This window comes from Thamnophis sirtalis, unplaced genomic scaffold (assembly GCF_051295495.1).
Source record: "Thamnophis sirtalis isolate CommonGarterSnake01/CBP01778 unplaced genomic scaffold, rThaSir2_p1.2 scaffold_4, whole genome shotgun sequence".
In the NCBI taxonomy this organism is placed as follows: Eukaryota; Metazoa; Chordata; class Lepidosauria; order Squamata; family Natricidae; genus Thamnophis; species Thamnophis sirtalis.
The window spans coordinates 25,738,691-25,759,379 of NW_028261384.1; the positions used below are offsets into that span (position 1 = coordinate 25,738,691).

A 20,689-nucleotide genomic window follows, 5' to 3' on the forward strand; every position below is an offset into this window, starting at 1 on the left:
TTTTATTCTTTAATTGTATTATGTAACTAAATGAAGTCAACAAATCGTTACTGCTGAGTACGTAATGTAGTATCTTCACACTCTTAATTTTTCAAAACAAACAGTCATATCTTCATTATTTCTGGCAATTAGGCATCAAGATTAAAAATTATGTACATAACATTTTACTGAGAATAGTGATAAAATAGTTTCAATCATCCAGTTTTCTTCATAAACTATAAAGAAAATATATTAAATTGTTTCTCTTTTTACATACTTTCATTTGAAAACTGACAAATATTCTGATAAAGAGAACAATCCATTCCTATCCCAAGATATTATTCAGTGAAAACTCTGAAAAAACCCCACTCTAGAGTTTCTATGGAGATTTTCATCATTCCAGGTCCCAAGTGCGTTTTTCAAAAGGCAACTGGACCTGATTTTTCCCCCTTTGAAAACGTTTTGCTTCTCATCTAAGCTTCTTCAGTCTAGAACTAAATAAGTTTTTTGATGAGAAGCAAAATGTTTTCAAAGCAAAAAACAAAGTCCAGGAGACTTTAAAAAAGCATATTCAGGACATATTCTAGAATGATTTTTAAGTAATGAAAATTTTTAAAAAGTCACTTTCTGTCCTCAGCATAACCCCCCCAAAAAAGAATATAAATTAACAATTTGTAAAGGAAAGGGGAAATGATTAGTGCTTAGAACTCTCAAAGCTTTGAAAACTAAGCTGTACAATTTCACTGAAGCACTAAAGATTATCTAGTTATGGCTTGGGACAAATATTTCAGGTAGAAAAGATACTAATGCTTCTGTTTTGTGTATTGATGTTAGTTTGGTTAACGCAGTAATTGGGTGCTGAAATGGCACCCAAAAATGAATGTTGAATCCACTTACTGAAATTGATGATTCTTAATATGCTATATAATATTTACAATATTTAAAAATTAAACATTAGAAAAAAAAGTGTGTTTAAAAAACTAGGATACAACTTACAGCCTTTCTATCTTTTGTAAAGAAAATAGTTAATTTTAGTAACTTTTATTAAATTTAAAAGTTAATTTTAGCAACATTAATATTCCTCAACATTTTAAGTGTACTTTTCTGTATAAAAAAAAAACTTAGTCAACAGCAAATTTGGGAAAACATCTGTACCATAACTAACTTACAGCTGATCCTGCAGTTCTACAATGATGTACTCAAGTTGTTCCTTTTCCATTTTATGAGCCAGATTCATAGATTCTATCTTCTGCTGCAAGGCCTTCTTCTGAGAGATGGATTCAGCCATCTGAGAGTCTCTGAGGCGTACTAGCTCTTCTAGATAACCCTAAAAACATAAGTATTTCATGAACTTTTAGTTTTAAAAGTACTTTGACAATATATTTAATTTGACACAAGGGCTGGATGATATATAACCTATGAAAAAAATCATTCAAATGGACTATATTACTGCTTATGTATTAAATGCAGATACTGAAGTTATTTGCCAGCTATATACATAGTTTCTGTGTCTATTTAAAGGCCTAGATAGCCAGAATGTATAGTTCGTATGAACTGATAATCTGACTGTTCTTCTAGGATGTGGGTGATGATTGCTCATTGTGTAAAATGTAAGCCATCCATAATAATGTGCAAACAGGCAGCTTTTAAATTAAAAAAAAACTTTTCCATTCAGTTGAACCTCGAAAATATTAGTTATAGAAAACTAAAGCCTAACTGAAAATAGGCATAATAGCATTTACGAGAGAAAGACTGAATGATTTTACAAATCTCCATCTAAAATGTTATGTAAGAATATTATTCTCTCTTTCCAGTCTTTTATATGGGTTGATTAGCAAGCTTACTGACAGTTTCAAAAATGCCAAAGAACAGAAAATAGTAGAGATCTGCAACTACTCCTTGGAAATTGTCTATAGGATTGAAACAGTCTCTGTAGAACAAATCCAACTATCTTTGCGGGTAGAAGAGTCACTAGAGGGTAAAAAAAGTGAAGCAAACTCAGTAATAAAAACTTAAATCAAGACTTTTAATATCTTTAATAAATTAGAAAAATAATATCTCTTTAAGAAGACATTAGATATTGTTGCATTGTGATCAATAATGTTGACTATATATATGTTGCATTTTGTCTATATATGTAATGAAAACTGAAATGCTTCACATTTCCTGTATGCATGCCTCCTCCATATATCACAAAGCACAATACAAATTTAAAAGGAAGAGCATAAATTTTTATCTCTGCTATAAATGATTAAAGACTTTACTAAGAGACAACTTCCTACATTGCCATTAAGTTTTGCTTGTTGTACTTTTTCTTGCTTCAGGAACAAGAGGTAGAAATTGAATTTGAAAAAGATGGAAGAAAAAGAACAATTGAGGATTCCTCTGCCAGAAGGCTTTCTGGCTGCCTCTCAGCTTCAATAGATACAATAACTTAAGGATTATCTGATTAAGAAGTAAGTCTTGTGCGATCAAAAGCAGTTTTTCTATTACCTTGTTCCCAGAACCATAGCTAACTAAAAATATTACAATGCTACATTAAATAAATAATAATTTTCATTTGTAAGATTTTTTTAAATTAAATCTTTGAATTAATGTTACTGTAACAATTGTAATATACCAGTTATTTTCAGTCACTTTATCTCAATTAATGTTTACCTTTTGTTCCAGAGTGAGGAGGTATTTCTGTTCAACCCGTTTGCACTTGTTGTACCAGCTATTCTCATCCATGCTGAAAGGAGGACCAATGTTTTCTGGAGTACTGCTTTCACTACCACTACTGCCCAGTGTTCTTAGCTCTTCCTCATCACTACTGATGCTGTCAGAACTGAGAAATCAAACTTAACAACTAAGAACAATAACTTGCAAAATTTAAATGGAAAAACTGAATTATTCGAAATTGCTTGTTTTTAGATATTCCAATAAGAGATCAATCTTATAATCATGAATTTGCAAAAATTATTCTAGATCCTAAAAACAAAAGCTAACATATCATCCATTCGCTAAGCGTTTCTGCATTGCAGAAAAGTGCTATCTACTTCTTCATGGATCAGTTTCCTTTCCCCGCTGTTGAGTCCAATTCTGCCTCTATTATTCCTGTTGCAAGTAACTGCTATCATGTAGATTACCTCCAAGATAACAGGTACAAAATCTAACATGATGTACATACCTTCCAACTATTCTATGATGGTGTTGAAATAAAAAGAAGAAATACTATTTTAATCTCAGTATAGCTAAGGATGGTTTATACTGTTACAGATAGAAGAAGGAAAAGGACATGATTCTATGATCCAGAACAAATTGTCATATTGTGCAGATATTGGATGGTTCCCTTTACATAATATAAGTACCACTTCCTATATCTTTTATAACTATATCTATTATCAATGTATCCATTTTCTTTCTAACTTCTGTCAACTTGTCTTGTATATTAAAATAAGCTCAAGGAAATATTTTCTTCTATCAGTAGTTCAACTAAAGAAAGAAAAACATATTTATGGGACCACTAAATAGAAAAGTGGGATGTAGGGAAAGAGAGTTGTAACAGATTTGTCTGCATCTATATTAAGGCATGAGTACTCTATAGCATACAAAATGCATGCTGGTCTTAGATGTGGTGTAAACCTTTACAAGATTTGTGAAAAAAGCTTCCTTACACTTATATTTATAATAAATACAATGGCTACAGGAAAATGACTCTGAGAAGGCAGTCCTTTAACCACTGTGTGGCTAGCCACGAGAAAACAATTCATTATGATACATGTCATGTTCCAATAAAAACATTTTCAATGGCATTTGGAACTCCTCCTTCATTCTTTCCCTTCCCAATAGAAAGTATCACAAAGTATTAAAAACAATATGTGAAATAAAAACCATACGAAAATATATTACAAGAAATCTTTAAAGCACAGATGAACTTTACAGACTGAACAGATACCTTTGGGTGAATTTCAGATATGGTGTATAATCTATCACAGCTGGATAATTGCCATCCAAAGCTTCACCTTTGAGGCAGAAGCTGATGTGGAGTGAGAAATCAGAAATTAAGAACATTAAAACATATTAGTATTAAATAATCTCAGCACTTAATTCATTTTTCCACAAAATCACCACTGCAAAAATTATGTAAGAACAGGATTTAACATGAGAAAATTCAACCTTAAATGTAGATTCTGACATACCTACCATTTCACCAGCAATCAAAATGTCATTCTGGGTTTTTAAAGAACGCTTTTTCCAAATATTTCTTTTTAATAATTTTATATATACCGGAGAAGAATTCAATACTTTTTAAGGAAAGCAAAATAATCTATTTGATCTTCATAGATAAAATAAAAATAAAATAAAAAAGAAATGACAATAAAGTTGCCACTCATTATCATTACCTAGCCACAGCATATGTAAAACAAAGGGCCTTTTAATCTCTGATTGAAATCCATCATACATAATCATTTAAAATCTAATTATAATGTATAATGCAGCTCTACATGAGCAAGTCTTAGGTAATATCTAGAAAGATAAGCAGATCAAAATTGGTCAATGCATAGACACGAGACTATCAAGAAATATCAGAACTGTAGGTTAGATGTAGAAATAGTTAACAAAATTATAAAAGAAATGAATGGAAAACTAGTTTTGTGATATTGCCCAGAACAACCTATGGATATGTCTATGTCATCACAAGCAGTCAAGCACATGTCCACCCTAGACGAGTTCAAATCACCAGGACCAGATGGATTACACTCCAGAGTTCTGAACGTGATCTCAGGGCCACTGAACTATGTCTTTCAAATATTCTGGAGCACTGGGGAACTGCCAGAGGACTGGAAAAACACTGATGTAGTTCCCGTCTTCAAAAAAGAGGGAAAATGGATCCAGGAAGCTACAGATCTATCAGCCTGACCTCAATACCTGGGAAGATACTGAAAAAGTTAACCATGCAATGAATCTGCAAACACCTAGAGGCAAACAAAGTAGTAAACAAAAGCCTAAATAGGTTTATCAAAAACAGATCATGCCAGACAAATCTTATTGTATTCTTTGACAAAATGACAAAAAATAGACCACAGGAATGCTGTAAATATAATTTACTTTTATTTCAGTAAGGCATTTGATAAAGTAGATCACAACCTATTACTTGATAAAATAGAAAAATGTGGGTTAAACAGCATCACCACCAGATGGATTTGTAACTGGATGACCAACCACATTCAACATGTAATCCTCAATGAAACTGCATCTATATAGAGGGAAGTATACAATGGGGTAATCCAAGGCTCTGTTTTAGGCCCAGTACTCTTCAACATCTTCATCAATGATTTTAATGAGGGGATGGATTAGGAAATGATCAAATTTGCAAACACCAGCTGGCAGGAATAGTCAACCCTACAGAAGATAGGCTTAAGATACAGAAGAACCTTGACAGAATTGAATACTGGGCACTATCTAACAAAATAAAATTCAATATTGAAAAAAAAGTAAGGTTGTACATTTAGGCAAGAAAAATCAAACATAGAGGTAAGGTATAGGTGGCACCTGACACAATACTAGCAACTATGAGAGGGATCTTGAGAGTCCTAGTGAATAATCATTTAAACATAGCCAGAAGTGTGCTGCAATTGCCAAAAGAGCTAACACAGTTCTAGGCTGCATAAACAGAGGGACAGAATCAAGATCACATGAAGTATTAATAACATTTTATAATGCCTTGGTAAGATCACACTTGGAATACTGCAAAAAAGTTTGTCATCAGGATGTAAAAAAAGATGCTGAGACTATAGAAAGAGTGCAGACAAGAGCAACAAAGATGGTTAGGGAACTGAAGGCTAAAACATATAAATAATAGTTGCTGGAATTGGGTATGTCTGGTTTAATGAGAAGAAGGACTAGGAGTGACATGATAGCAATGTTCCAATATCTAGACTGCCACAAAGAAGACAGAATCAACCTATTGTCCAAGGCATGAGAGCAAAACAAGAGGCAGTGGATGGAAATTAATCAAGAGAGAAGTAACCTAACATTAAGAAGAAATTTCCTGACTATTAGAATAATTAATCAGTGGAACAATTTGCCTCTGGAAGTTGTGAATGCTCCAACACTGGAAGTTTTTAAGAAGAGACTGGACAACTATTTGTCTGAAATAGCATATGGCAGTGATGGCGAACCTATGGCACGCGTACCACAGGTGGCACGTGGAGCCATTTGTCAGGGCACGCGAGGCGCTACCCTGTCAGCTGGCCAGCTGAGTTCATCCTTTTTTAAAGCCATTTTTCGCCCTCCCCAGGCTCCAGAGGCTTTATAGGAAACTGGGGAGGGTGAAAAGAGCCCCTCCCCCCCCGGAGGCTTCATCAGCTTCCCTGAAGCCTTCGGAGCGCAAAAAACTGCCCCTACGGGCAAAACGGAAGTTCGGTTCTGATTTGCTCGGAGGGTCGTTTTGACTGAAGCCTCCTGAAGGTCCCTGAAGCCTTTGGAGCGCTCAAAATAACCTTCCAAGCAAACTGGAAGTGACATCTGGTTTGCTCGGAGGGTCATTTTGACTGCTGTGGAGGCTTCAGGGAAGGCTGTTTTCGCCCTCCCCAGGCTCTTATAAAGCCTCTGAAGCCTGGGGAGGGTGAAAAAAGCATGCAAAAAATGGGGAGGGGTCACACCTGTAGTGCGTGCATGTGTACTCAGGGGAACGCACATTGCATTATGGGTGCGGCACGCCAGCACACTATCCCCCTGCGCTCCCCCCACTTATGGCACGTGAGCCAAAAAAGGTTCGCCATCGCTGGCATAGGGTTGGACTTGAAGACCTCCAAGGTCCCTTCCAACTCTGTTATTCTATATTCTAAAATTTTACTTCCATAAAATAAATAAACACATTTTAAATATGACATTTTGACCAATAATAAGTTAATTATAAAATCAACTATATCCTACTAAATAAAATTGTTTCATTTCACTTTCACAAGAATGAATACCTGAAATCAATAGCATTGAGTCCGAGCAGCATGCCAGCTAGCATGTTTGCTTCTTCTCCCAATACAATTGCTCCATCTTCATAGAATCTTCTACAAAAAGATTAACAAATAACATGCCAAATATTCAAATTAGTGATGGTGGTTAATGCCAAGAGCTACCAAATTTTAATTTACATTGCTAAGAAAATTATTCATTTGTACAGTAATTTAAATTACCTTCTCTATTTATACATATCAGGGATACTATGGAACTATTTGGATTTGATATATTTATGGGCCTATTTATAAACAACAAATTATTCAGAATAAAGATGTCTGCATATTTTTAGGATAAAACTTAACTATTATATATTTTTTTAAAAAATATCAGGCTGCAATTGGGGTAGAAAGGAACTTTTACACACACACACACACACTTATTCAGAGCATAGGAACAGTGTTGCTTAATAAGGTCAATAAACTATTTTAGTGTTGCATTTTCTTTTTCAAATAAGTTACAGATGCCTCTATAGTGCCTGTGGAAAGCTACATATCCCCCACCATTATTTGCTGCCACTGATTTTTGGAGGACCAAACCAGGGTGTCTTCAAGACCAGTAATCTTGATAACCCTCTTCTCCATGAATTAATCTACTTCCATTATAAAGCCATTAAATTTGGTTGCAACATCATGTCTTATGATAATGAATTCTACAAATTCATTTTGTGATCAGTAAAGAAGTGTTTGCTTTTGTCTGCTTTCCAATACGTAGCTTCACTGGATGGCATGCATGTTATTATTTTCTGACTAAATCTGATAAATAACTAGGAATTTTAAATAATAACTTAAAATCTACTTTATTAACAAAATATTTAATACCTGGTTGTTTTGAAATCTCTCAAAGCTGCCGAAATATATTCAGACAAGTGTTTTTCCATAAGTGCTACTCTAATCCAAGCTCTTCCCTGAAATCCAAAATTATGATATAAATATTATTAAACAGAAATCTGGTCCAGTCATTCAATCTCTGAAACCCAAACAGAATAACAAAGTTATCATACTTCATCCTATTCATATTTATTTATGTTCAAGTTTTTATACAATTCATTTTAAGAAATAAAATAATAGTTGTTGTTGTTGTTGTTGTTGTTTCAGGCCCCACCCAGGGGCCTAGGACGTCGTAACATATTTTCGTAATATACGTGCAGATCCAAGCAGTGCGGCTTTTTGCATTTGACTGATGGTGATTTTGTCAATTTTTAACTGTTTTAAATGTAATTCCAGTGTTTTTGGAATACCACCCAGTGTGCCAATTACCACTGGAATTATCATTGCTGGTTTGTGCCATAGTCGTTGAATTTCGATTTCTAAGTCCTGGTATTTTGCAATTTTTTCATGTTCCTTCTCGGTGACCCTGCTATCCACCTGGTATTGCGATGTCTATGATTGATAGCAGGGTCGCCGGTGATACAATTGTATAATAATAATAAGAATAAAGATTCTGTAACAGAATCTTCTGGACAGAGTGTTCCAGCAGTCAGCCCACAACATAGAGCGCACTACTAGAGCGGCCACAGCTGGAAGACTCGGCAGCCAAGTTTTGGAGTTTAGTACCGGAGAAGATGTTATGTTCGGAGTGTGGCAGCAGCAGCTGCTGCTGCAGGGAGAGCTGGGCCCGGACATGTTAAGGCTAGGAGGCATGCCTACTGCGGGCGGAACAGGAACTCGCGCAACCCCCTTCTCCTGCCAGGCAGAGCTCCATTCACTAACCTAGGGGGTATCCCTAATGTGCCAAGCCGCGGGAACTGGGGAGCGGGCAGAGCGCCACGTGGCTTGGGCCTTAGGGATACCCCTTCGGTCAATGAATGGTGCTCTGCCTGGCTGGAGGGGGTTTGCCGAGCGGTTGCTCGTGAGCTTGGTCACCTCATGGCTGCTTCACTCCTGACCCTGTGCCCGGCTCTTCGAGAGGCAGTTTGCAAGGGAGCAGTTGCCCGGCAACCCCAAAACAATAAGCCCTCCCCTATAATAAGCCCAAGGCCATATTTTGTAAGTAAAAAGAAAATAAGACCCTGTCGTATTTTCGGGGAAACACAGTACCTGATTCATATTTTCCCCTAGCCAAAACAAGTTCTTTGTCTTGGACCACAATCTTCTGCTCATTTGAGTTATTGTCATCACAACTGCCTTGACCTGCTACCTTAGTATCCCTAGTAAGGTCAGCAAGGGTACTGTATCTGTTATGCAAGGACAAAGTGAAAGCTTTGTGTTTGTTATTCACAGCTCTCACCTTGCCAGATCCCACCGCTGTTCATACTGCCCTTCTCCTTCAGCGTATTTGTGGTAGAGGAGGCTTATAGCGGGACAGGTCAATTAAAAGAATGGCTGAGCCGGAAACCTAATTTCTATCTGAAGAGCAAAGACTCGAGATAAGCGATCTGTCCATGTGTCTGTGTAAGACAGTTGCAACACTGCACTGAACTAAGCCAGATATTTTATTTTAAGCTAAAATAAAATAGAACTGCAATCAAAGATGCACTTACCAAGAATGTATTGCTGCTGTTTTAGATTCGTAGCCATTTCCAGGTGCTTACCTTGCGCCACTGGACGACTTCTCAGTCCCCCTGAACTCACAACCTCCCAGCAGGCACTGGGAAATTTAAATGTAATGCAGATGCAACCAGAAGTTCCTTATGTTTTCCTCACTCAGACAGTCTGGTCTGGTCTACTCTACTCTATTCTACTCTCTTTTGAACAATATCAAACACATAGTAAGATGAATGTTAAAATTCTCACCCTAGCTCTTGAAGAAGCAACATTTTCCATATTCTCAATGCTACAAATGCAGTTATATGAAACCTTGCGACAAGCCACTTTAATATAATCCCAGAAAGTACGAGGGCTTTCATACCCAAACCAAGTGATTTGACCTGAAAAATCAGGGAACAGAAAGAAATTAATTATTAAAATAAAGTGTGCATATCATAAAGTATTTATAAATTAAATGATTTGATTATTTGAAGAATTATAAAAACCTAGAGGTATAAAAAAAGGTCCTTAAATAACATAGAAATTACCAACTTTGGGAGCTAAGGAGCATTTAAAATTTTGAAATTATGATAAATCACTTAACAAATGGTATTCTTGTGGTAACAACAGTCATGTACAAGAACATTCCTCAAGACTCTCAAGAGTATTTTTATGGCTTTGTTTTGCCTGTGGAGAATTAGCCTATAGGCTATAGCCGGTATGGCGAACCTATGGCACACGTGCCACAGGTGGCACACAGAGCCATTTGTCAGGGCACGCAAGGCGTTGCCTTGTCAGCTGTCCAGCGCGCATGTGGCCGTTGGCCAGCTGACTTCAGCCTTTTAAAAAGCCATTTTTGCCCTCCCCAGGCTCCAGAGACTTTATAGGCGCCTGGGGAGGCAAAAAGAGCTTCCACTGCCCACCCAGAGGCCCTCCAGAGTCTTCAGGAGCTTCCCTGAATCATCCGGAGCACAAAAAACAAGCCCTATGGGCAAACCAGAAGTTTGGGAATGGACTTCCGGTTTGCTTGTAGGGTCGGTTTAAGCCCTCCGGAGGCTTCAGGGAAGCCTCCTGAAGGTCCCTGAAGCCTCCGGAGGGCCTCCAGGGAGGTGGGGGAGGCTGTTTTTGCCCTCCCCAAGCTCCTATAAAGCCTCTGGAGCCTGGGAAGGGTGAAAAAAACATGCAAAAAATGGGGGAGGGGGGTTCACACGTCTCATGTGTATATGTGCACTGGGAGGATTGCACATTGCATTATGGTTGCGGCATGTCCCACATGATCCCATTGCTGGGCTACAGCCTACTATTATTTTTATTTTCTAATAATCTTTCAAAATTTCAGTTTGCAACCTAGATATATTCAGCTCGCAATAGAATCCTAACTTCAATTCAGAGAAAGACTAATTGAAAATCATAGAATCTCAAAACCTATGTATAGCAAAAATATATAATTACAGCAACTAAATCTCATTATATTTCCAAAAAAAAGTATATTGTAGAAGATGGTCTCTTCCACAAAAGACATAAAATCAGATTTTATGTACCTTTGAGCCGATGACTTAGAATTTGTTCCAAAATAGCTGCAAAATTATTGAATTCAGGATAAGAATCATCAATAGTTTCGAAGCATGAGCGATCAATCAATGTCTTGATAGAAAACCTAAAAAAATAACATAATTTATCATATATACAAAATTTGAAGCATTTATATATAAATACATATATAATTTGTATTTATCTAGTACATATATAAATACAAATATTTACACACATATAAAGTAAAAACAAAACATAACATTTTAAAAAAAGTAGGGGATAAAATGGATAAAGGTAAAAAGTGACATTTATAAGAAGGGTGACCTATGATTTTTCAAGAACAGAAATAATAATAAAATACAACAATCTCTTAAATGTGTTAAGAATAAACAACCTTTTAAATAGTAGCATTTAATATTTTAAAAATCCAATATTCATGTATTCTTTGTTTTAGTTGAACTATTTAACTATTGCATTTAATATTCAAACATATTTAAACAAATCAACCCCCCCACACACACAAACACACATACACACCAATCCACAATATTTCCCTAATTAAATCCAATCTAATATTCAAATCTCAACATCAAAACTTCATTCCTCCATCCTAGTGCTCCTTGACCTCTCAGCGGCCTTCGATACCATCGACCACAGTATCCTTCTGCGACGGTTGCGAGAGGTGGGGGTGGGAGGCACCATTTTTCGATGGTTCTCCTCCTACCAGGGGTGGGTTTCTTGCCCCGTTCCAACCGGTACTAGCATCTGTGCGATGCTCCAGCTGCTCCTGGAGGATCGCGCAAGCGCTGTATGCGTCCTGCGCATGCGTGGAAGCGCAGAATTCATCAAAACCGGGTAAGGAGCGGGCGCGGGCGCACGGGTGGGCCCTTCGCCGTTCCCGGAAGTTACTTACTTCCGGGTTCGGCGACCAACCGGTTCGCAGGGACCGCCGCGAACCGGCTGAAACCCACCCCTGCCTCCTACCTCTCGGACAGGTCGCAGTCGGTGTTAGTTGGGGAGGAGAGGTCGACCCCTAGGCCCCTGAAATACGGGGTTCCTCAGGGTTCAGTCCTGTCCTCCCATGAAGCCACTGGGTGAGATCATTCGACGGCACGGGATAAAACACCATCAATATGTGGACGATACACAGTTGTATCTGTCCGTCCCCTGCCAACTCAGTGAAACGGTTGACATGATGTGCCAGTGCCTGGAGGCTGTTAAGGTCTGGATGGGGGGTTAACAAGCTTGTACTCAATCCAGACAAGACCAAGTGGCTGTTGTGTTTCCCTCCCAAAAACTTGGTCAATATTCCATCACTCAGGCTGGGGGGTGAAAATCTATGCCCCTCAGACAGGGCTCGCAACTTGGGGGTCCTCTTGGAGCCACAGCTGACTCTAGAACACCATTTGTCGGCTGTGACCAGGGGGGCATTTGCCCAGGTTCACCTGGTGCACCAGTTGCGTCCCTACCTGGACCGGGAGGCACTCGTGTCCATCACTCGTGAGCTCAAGACTGGACTACTGCAATGCGCTCTACATGGGGCAGCCCTTGAAGAATATTCGGAGACTTCAACTCGTCCAGAACGCAGCCGCGCGAGTGATTGTGGGTGCACTTCGGTATACCCACATTACACCTATCCTCCGCGAGCTGCACTGGTTACCGATCAGTCTCCGGATACGCTTCAAGGTGCTAGTCGTAACTTATAAAGCCCTTCATGGTATTGGATCTGGGTACTTGAGAGACCGCCAGCTGCCAATTACCTCCCACAGACCCATTAGATCTCACAGGGTTGGCCTCCTCTGGGTGCCATCTACCAGCCAATGCCACCTGGCTATTACCCGGGGGAGGGCCTTCTCTGTGGCAGCTCCGGCCCTCTGGAATGAACTCCCCACAGGGATTCGGACCCTCACTTCTCTCCAGCCTTCCGAAAAGCCGTCAAAACCTGGCTTTGCTGGCAGGCCTGGGGGTGATGAGTTCCCTCCCCTCTCGACATGTATGGTTGTGCGACTGTTGTTTACTTTTACTATTTGTATTTTGTTTTTTTTGTTTTTTATGTTCCCGTTTTTCCCCCTTGAATTGTTTGCCGCCCTGAGTCCTCCCGGAGAAGGGCGGCATACAAATAATAAAATTCTATTCTATTCCCCCCCCCTTTTTTTCTCACAGAAAATCTCACTTGGTCAGTTTCTAAAAACAAATTGGCTAAGGTAGCAAGCAAAAGTGAAGGGGATTTTTGTTCCATTGTTCTAATAACAGATTATTTATGCCCTTTTCTAATCTTAAATGTATTTTCAGAGCTGTATAATTTTTCATTACAATATTTACAGTATTATGAAAATGTTAGTTTATCAAAGGTTTTAAACTGGAATTGCAAAGTTCAAACTTGGAGACTGAATAACCACAATGTTGTTCTTTATATAAGGCATGACTTTCCACACACCAGTATCATTCCATATATTAAAACACCTCATTCTACACCTTCAACACCTTCATTCAACACCTTCAAATGAACTGATTATCCTAAAGGCACACCTATTTTTTGCTACATATAAATATGTAGCAGTAATAGAAGACAATATTACATGGAGCTCAGGGTTGAACTGTAGGTCTTTAGTACTGAGTTTTCTGACAGACATTTCATTACCAAACTAGGAAGCATCATCAGTGCTGCAAGGATTTGGAGTTTGCTTTCATTTTTATATTACTAGTGGCTTGCCCTGTCAGTGTTGGTATGAGTATTCTTGGAGGCTCCTTGATTAGGCTGTTGTTTAGCATTAGCTTGTTTGTCTTCATTGGTAGTTCTTTGATTGGGATATTGTTTACTTCTTCTTTGATTGGGATATTGTTTATTTCTTAGTCTAATGTTAATCTTGGTGTAAATTTCTGCTCATATGGATGTTAATTGCTAGTGAAGCGGCTTTATAGCTTCATTTTTTTCAATAAATTAATCAAAAACTTAATTTGTTCATTTATTTTTTAAATGAAATTCTCTTATTTAGTTTTAGGGTTTGTTTGGAGAACATATCATATTTTAAGTCATATTTATGTAAAAATATTGAAAATTCCAAAGGGCTCACAAACTTTTAAGCAGGATGTATGTAAGGAGCTGAAATATATATAATTCTTAACTCAACAAAACCTGCTGCTGAGAGAGAATACAAACTCATTGGTTCTATTTCCTTTTTATTGTCCATTAACAAGCCCTCAATTTTTTGAAAGATGAACACAGCAGTGGAAAACTATCCCTACTCATGAAAATTCCTGCACACATAAAATAACTCTATGCTGTGGAAGATAGGAAGAGACCTAGTACCTTCAGTCTTTAATCAAGGATATAATACCTGTAAAGTAGTACAATTAACTACTGCAATTAACTCCATTTTATTTATATTTGCTTATATCATGCATGCAATATGCAGTCTATTCTATTTTCAAAAGACAGGATAACTAATATATAAAGCTTTATATAGTAAGATTACATATGAGGATATTTTGCACATCTTTAATCAACATAGAAGAAGAAACAACACAGAACTATATTAGCCTGACTTCATTTGAAAGTAGTAAACTCTTATTTAAAGAAGTAAAAAGATCTATATTAGAAAACAGAAAAATATATGTACAAGAATGAAATAATATACAGTACAACATTTCATATCAAATGATCTATGATATGTTAACAAATTAATTATAATAGTCTTGCCCGCCTCAGTATTTATTTATTCCTGTTATTTGTAGTTTCTTACTGAATAAGATATTTTCAAGGAAACTTAGGAAATATATTAGTAAAATAAAACAAAATATGAACAATCTAGATCCTTTCTACGCAAATAGAAATAGATGAATTTATAGGAATAATATGAGAAAGCATAAAGTATTGTCTTCATTTGCGCATCCTTTTCTTTTTTCTTCCTTCCTTCCTTCCTTATTTAACTTTCCAGATATCTACCAAATTTGATAGAAGTAAGGTTATTAGTACTGTATATACTCAAGTATAAGCCTAGTTTTTCAGCCCACTTTTTGAGCTGAAAAAAGCCGCCTCGGCTTATACTCGAGTCAGTGAAAAATTTGCCCGAAATGGAGGAGAAAAAGGGGCGGGGCCATGCCGCTGGGTGACGCTCGTGAATGGCCCAGTGCCCCTGAGTTTCCCCTCCCTCTGTGTCAGTTTGCCGCGCAGCGTGCACTGCACCATCCCCCCTCCTCATGTTCTAATGTAATGCAGGGCTATCTTACGATTCCCCTTCCTCCCCCTCCTGCCGCTCTGCAACGATGTCCCACCTCCTCCTTGTTATGGCAAGCAGCCACATAGCGATGTCCCACCTCCTCTGGTACAGTGATCCAATGATAGGAATCACTGTGCCGTGTGTCATAGGAGGCGGGACATCATCACAGCGGGACATCAGCATCATGAGGTGAGTGAAGTATTTCATTGAATACACCGGTATTGTGTGATAATAATTTGCTATGCAGAGCAAATTTTTACAATGGCTACTGTATATTTAATGGGCACAGGCAGGCTGTATATGTTATTCAATGGGCAATGGCATTATTGGTATCTATTTTTATTTTTGAAATTTATCGGTAGCTGCTGCATTTCCCACCCTAGGCTTATACTCAAGTCAATAACTTTTCCAGTTTTTTGTGGTAAAATTAGGTGCCTCGGCTTATATTCGGGTCGGCCTATACTCGAGTATATACGGTAGATTAATTTATAAAAATAAATGTGTTTTGGCAAAACAGTTATTTTTTTTCAGTACTTAGCAAATTTGGGGGAACAAAAATGGAAGCAACCATATGTTACAAGAACTGTAGCAATTACCATATTTTTCACTCCATAAGACGCACCAGACCATAAGATCCATGCACCTAGGTTTAGAAGAAGAAAACAAGAACAAAAATACCAGGTGGAGCCTGAGAGGACCACAGATAGCTGTCCTCTCATGTGTCAGCTCTGACTGACTCCTGCACTGCAGAAAAGAGACAGAAGAGGCGGGGTTCAGCACTGTAAAAGAACCTCGCTTCCGCAGCTTGGCTGCTATTCACAAAAGAACCTGCACCGTTTCCATCCACTTTTTGGGGTGGGGGGGGAGTGTGTCTTATAGAGCAAAAAATATCTGAGATTACTAGAATATAATATAATAATTTAGATGAAGTATTTACATACATCAATGGCTAAAGGTTACATACACATTTGAGACTTAAAGTGTGTGTGTGTGTATGTTTATGTGTGTGTCTGTGTGCGCACGCGCACGTAACTCTGGAATGACTCAAGCAATTTCAACCAAACTCAGAAGATTTACTCTCTGGAAACAAATACTTTGGGGGCAAGACACCCCCCAGGTGTGTTCTGTTAAGATACAGCCTCTTGTGCCTTAAAATGGCTTCTACTGTACTGCTATAAAATGGCTTCTACTGTACAGCTAGTGGAGTTGTCATGGTAATGGCTTCACATTACTCCACAAGTGGGCTCCCACTGATAAGAGGGAAAATCCAACATTATAAATAACATTTGGTCTGGACATTTCCCCCTATAAATAAATACCCGGGGAACAGCTAGTTTTATTATACTTGTCAAATTGCAATGGAATCCATTTTTCTGATTTAGTCTTAATATGATTTACAATATTTAATTATGGCTCATCATATTGTGTAACTCACACAATGTTTATACATGTAATAAATCATGGTTAAACATGGTTAATATATCTTAGCAGGATGTGTGAACCATATCAAATTTTGTACAGTATTAAAGCAACTTGGAAGCATATTGAAATATTTGCTTTTCAATATTTTAGCATTTTTCTAATTTTAACACTCTCCTAGCTTTTACCCTGCAAAGTTTATTATTCTTGCTTAAAGTATGTATTGCATACTAATCTACATATTTTATTTCTACACATCAACACCACCTCATAATCATAATGCTAAAGTGAACTAGCTAAACAAAGTAAATAAAATTTTACAAAGAATGTATGCTGTCGATAAGGCCATTACTATGCAATTACTCTGCCTGGAATTTTTCAGGCAATTCAGACAGTACTATCTTTTACTTTTAATCAGTCATATATTTTCCATTAGTTATTGTATTGTTTCTCTAGAAAAAATTCATTAAACAGGTGCAGTTGGAATAGATCTGCAATAGCTTTTATATCATAGTACTGTTCTAAAAGAACTCTGCCTGGAATCACTCAGCGAACAGTGATAATAATATTGGGAAATGAGATACTTGAAAGTAGCTGATAAAGAAAATATCTATCATTAGGACAGAGTATGATGATGAAACAAGGCCCTATGTATTGCTAGGCTTCCCAGTGAGATGCTGTAACATGCATGACATACATAATTGTCACTGAAATTATGCTATTCATTTTTGCCTTCATCACATAAAGTACTCCATGCCATCCATTTTGTTTTGCTTTAAATAGAGGCTTTTACCTCTCCACAAGATAAATGTCAGCCTTGTTTTATATAGAAAATGAACTAAGGATGCATCATTTGTATTTGCATAATATCTTTATATATGGTTCAATCAACTTTCAGTTATAAATTGGTTGTATTTGCATTACACACTAGATTACCACATTAAACCTGGGTTCGTAGAAATCCAATTATAGTGGTAAGAGGTACAGGGCAAATGCTGTTTTCTCTTTGCAATGGGAATTCATTTATATTTATTCATTTAGAAGAATTTATATTCTTCTACAAAAGCTTATCCTCTTTTCTGGATACTCAGGATTTAGCATCCTAACACAATACAACGGCAGTAATATGGAAACCTACTAATATTAAGGAATCCCACAGTTCTACACTAAAAAGAAATATAATATTAGAAAAAAGCAAAGGCAGACCACCTCCTCATTGTTGCCACGAAAACTACATAAACACATCCATGAAGTCACTCATCCTAATTAGATTTAAACTAAAAAGGGCTTCACTACAGATTACTAAATCAAAAAATCAAATTGAGACATAACTACTCATAATAACGTATGAAACCCTTATTTATGGTCAGAAGGACATATAGAAAAATATGATTTATTACAGGAGTATTTCTGAAATGACATTTTTACAAAAACATAAAAATTCAAAAACACACAAGAGAAGCAAGACAGAATAAAGTACATGTTAACCAACATGACAAATTCTGGGCATAAATCTTACTCCAATGCAAGAAAGTGACATAAAACTACCGTATTTTTTGGAGTATAAAACACACTTTTTTCCTCAAAAAAGGCTGAAAATCTGGGTGCGTCTTATATATCGAATACAGTATTATTTTGCCTCCTGAAGCCCTGCCCCCTTCACCAAAATGGCCATGCATAGCATTTATGAAGGCTTTCAGACACCATCTGGGGGCTGGGGAGGGCAGAAATAAGCAAAAAAATGGACCATTTTTGCCACCCCAGCCCCCAGCAGCACTCTATAAGCCTCCATAATGCAAGCAGTTTTTTTGACAGAAAACGGGACCGTTTTCGTGAAAAATGGGCCGTTTTTGCTTCTCTTTGCCCCCCCCCAGGAGCACTCTGAAAGCCACCCCAGCTATTCATGCTTTTATTTTAAAAAAAACAGGCTCGTTTTTGCAAAAAAAACAGGGGGGGGGGCATTTTGGAAAGGTTTGCATAGTGCAAAAACATTTTCCCCCTTTTGGAAAGCTCTTTAATTGATTGATGAGAATTACATTAATCAAGTGCTGTGCCTGCAGGAACAAAGTTAGGTGCTGTAGATTGCCAGTGATTTCCTTCTCCAGCACATGGATAAATACACCTGGAAACATCTACTACCTACTTTCTCTCTCTCTCTCCCTACCTACCGTATTTCTCTCTCTCTCTCTCTCTCTCTCTCTATCTCTCTATCTACCTACTCTCTCTCTCTCTCTCTCACTACTTACTGTATTTCTCTCTTTCTATTTCTCTCTCTATCCCTCTACCTACAAACCTACCTACCTACACTTTCTCTCTCTCTCTCCCTATCTACCTACTGTATTTCTCCCTCCCCCCTCTCTATCCCTCTATCTACCTACTTACCTACACTTTCTCTCTCTCCATACCTATCTACTGCATTTCTCTCTCTTTCTATTTCTCTCTCTCTATCCCTCTACCTACCTACCTACCTACACACACTCTCTTTCTTCCTACCTACCTACTGTATTTCTCTATCTCTATTTCTCTCTCTCTCTCTCTCTCTCTCTATCCCTTTATCTAACTATTCTCTCTCTCCCTACCTACTTACTATATTTCTCTCTCTTTCTCTTCCTCTCTATCCCTCTACCTACTTTTTTTTTAAATTTGCCTCTTCAAAACCTTGGTGCATCTTATACTCTGAAAAATATGGTATGTCATTTTATCTGTTTTCAGATTTAGGAAGAAATAAACTCAGAATTCAGAGGCAAAATGAAGAAACTGCAGTGGTAAAGACGAGAAATTCCTTAGAAGATATATACAAAAGTTTTATAAAAACTACCATTATCCCATTAGCATTTTTAACATTTGCAACAGCGCTGCTTTTATAACAGGATGGTGAATAATTCCTAAGGCAAAAACTGGAAAACCTATTAGTAATTATAAAACCAGAAAATAAAAAGTTGCAAAATAATCATTCTAGTCCCAACAGGCAGTAATATTATGCATACTCACTGTACCAGAAAATCTTACTGACAACAGAACTCAAGATACACAGACTGGAGAAAACATGGACAGAATGGGATTTGGGGGGAAAATGCATTAGTACCTTCTTCTGGGATGGTTTTTTTTAATCTTTCCACATATTTTTTGGTGGTCATATATCCAAGTCTGAATTATGTTCAACCAGCTGAGCTTTTTCAACCCAAGCCAAACTTCAGAGAATATATACATCCACACACACACTGAGCTTGTGAGCTGGAAAGTTCCCAGCCCAGGTATGAGATCTGAGTGCCATGTGATGGGGTGAGATCCTTTTATTTGCCTCAGTTCCTGCCCACCTAGCAGTTAGAAAGCATGTAAATGAAAGTACCATTTCAGCCTAGAACAGTGGTTCTCAACCTGTGGATTGGGACCCTTTTGGGGGTTGAACAACCCTTTCATAGGGGTTGCCTAAGACCATTGGAAAACACACAGTTTTGAAAAAATATGGAAAACATAAAATAATTTTATGGTTGGGGTCACCACGAGGAACTATATTAAAGGGTCACGGCATTAGGAAGGTTGAGACCCACGGCCTAGAAGATAATAGCATTCCCTGTGTTTAGTCATGCTGGCCACATGACCACAAAGATGTCTTCGGACAATGCTGGCTCTTCCGGGAGGAAATGAGCACTACCCCTTAGAGTCAGACACAACTGGATAGGGGAAACCTTTACCTTTTTAAAATATAGTATTAGTATTGGTGTGTGCGTCTGTGTGCGTACACAAACACACACATCAACACCATGTAAGTATTGTAGGAAGTTAGCACCCACCCATCTCCAAGAAGAATGAAATTTTCTAGGAAATATTAAAAAGGCAGAATATTATATTTTCCCTAAAGGGGAACTTCAGCTCCCTGCCTCCCAGTAGATATTTTGGTGCCAACCTATCTATAAGACAAAGGGCTGGGCCAGCTTATCTACAAAACAAAAGACCTTCACCATCAGAACATGATAGGATTAGCCCTCACCCATGATCCAAATCAGGACAAAGCCATTAAGCCATAGGAATTGCCCAACACCTTTTCAGAATACAATCCTCTTCATTACA

At 37.7% G+C, this 20,689-nt stretch overlaps 1 protein-coding gene across 3 annotated transcripts in view; it reads right to left on the reverse strand.

Moving 5' to 3' along the window:
- Positions 1-20,689, reverse strand: part of RUNDC3B (RUN domain containing 3B) — a 37,628-nt gene that overhangs the window by 15,997 nt on the left and 942 nt on the right. For 2 of the 3 annotated variants that reach the window (XM_014052198.2, XM_014052200.2), the window contains exons 2-8: positions 10,988-11,103; positions 9,714-9,847; positions 7,800-7,885; positions 6,942-7,031; positions 3,917-3,997; positions 2,638-2,806; positions 1,149-1,306 (exon numbers count right to left, since the gene is read on the reverse strand). In XM_014052198.2, the coding sequence (XP_013907673.1) occupies positions 1,149-1,306; positions 2,638-2,806; positions 3,917-3,997; positions 6,942-7,031; positions 7,800-7,885; positions 9,714-9,847; positions 10,988-11,103 (834 nt within the window). The remainder of the gene's footprint in view (positions 1-1,148; positions 1,307-2,637; positions 2,807-3,916; positions 3,998-6,941; positions 7,032-7,799; positions 7,886-9,713; positions 9,848-10,987; positions 11,104-20,689) is intronic. The other variant, XM_014052199.2, reaches the window with a different exon arrangement.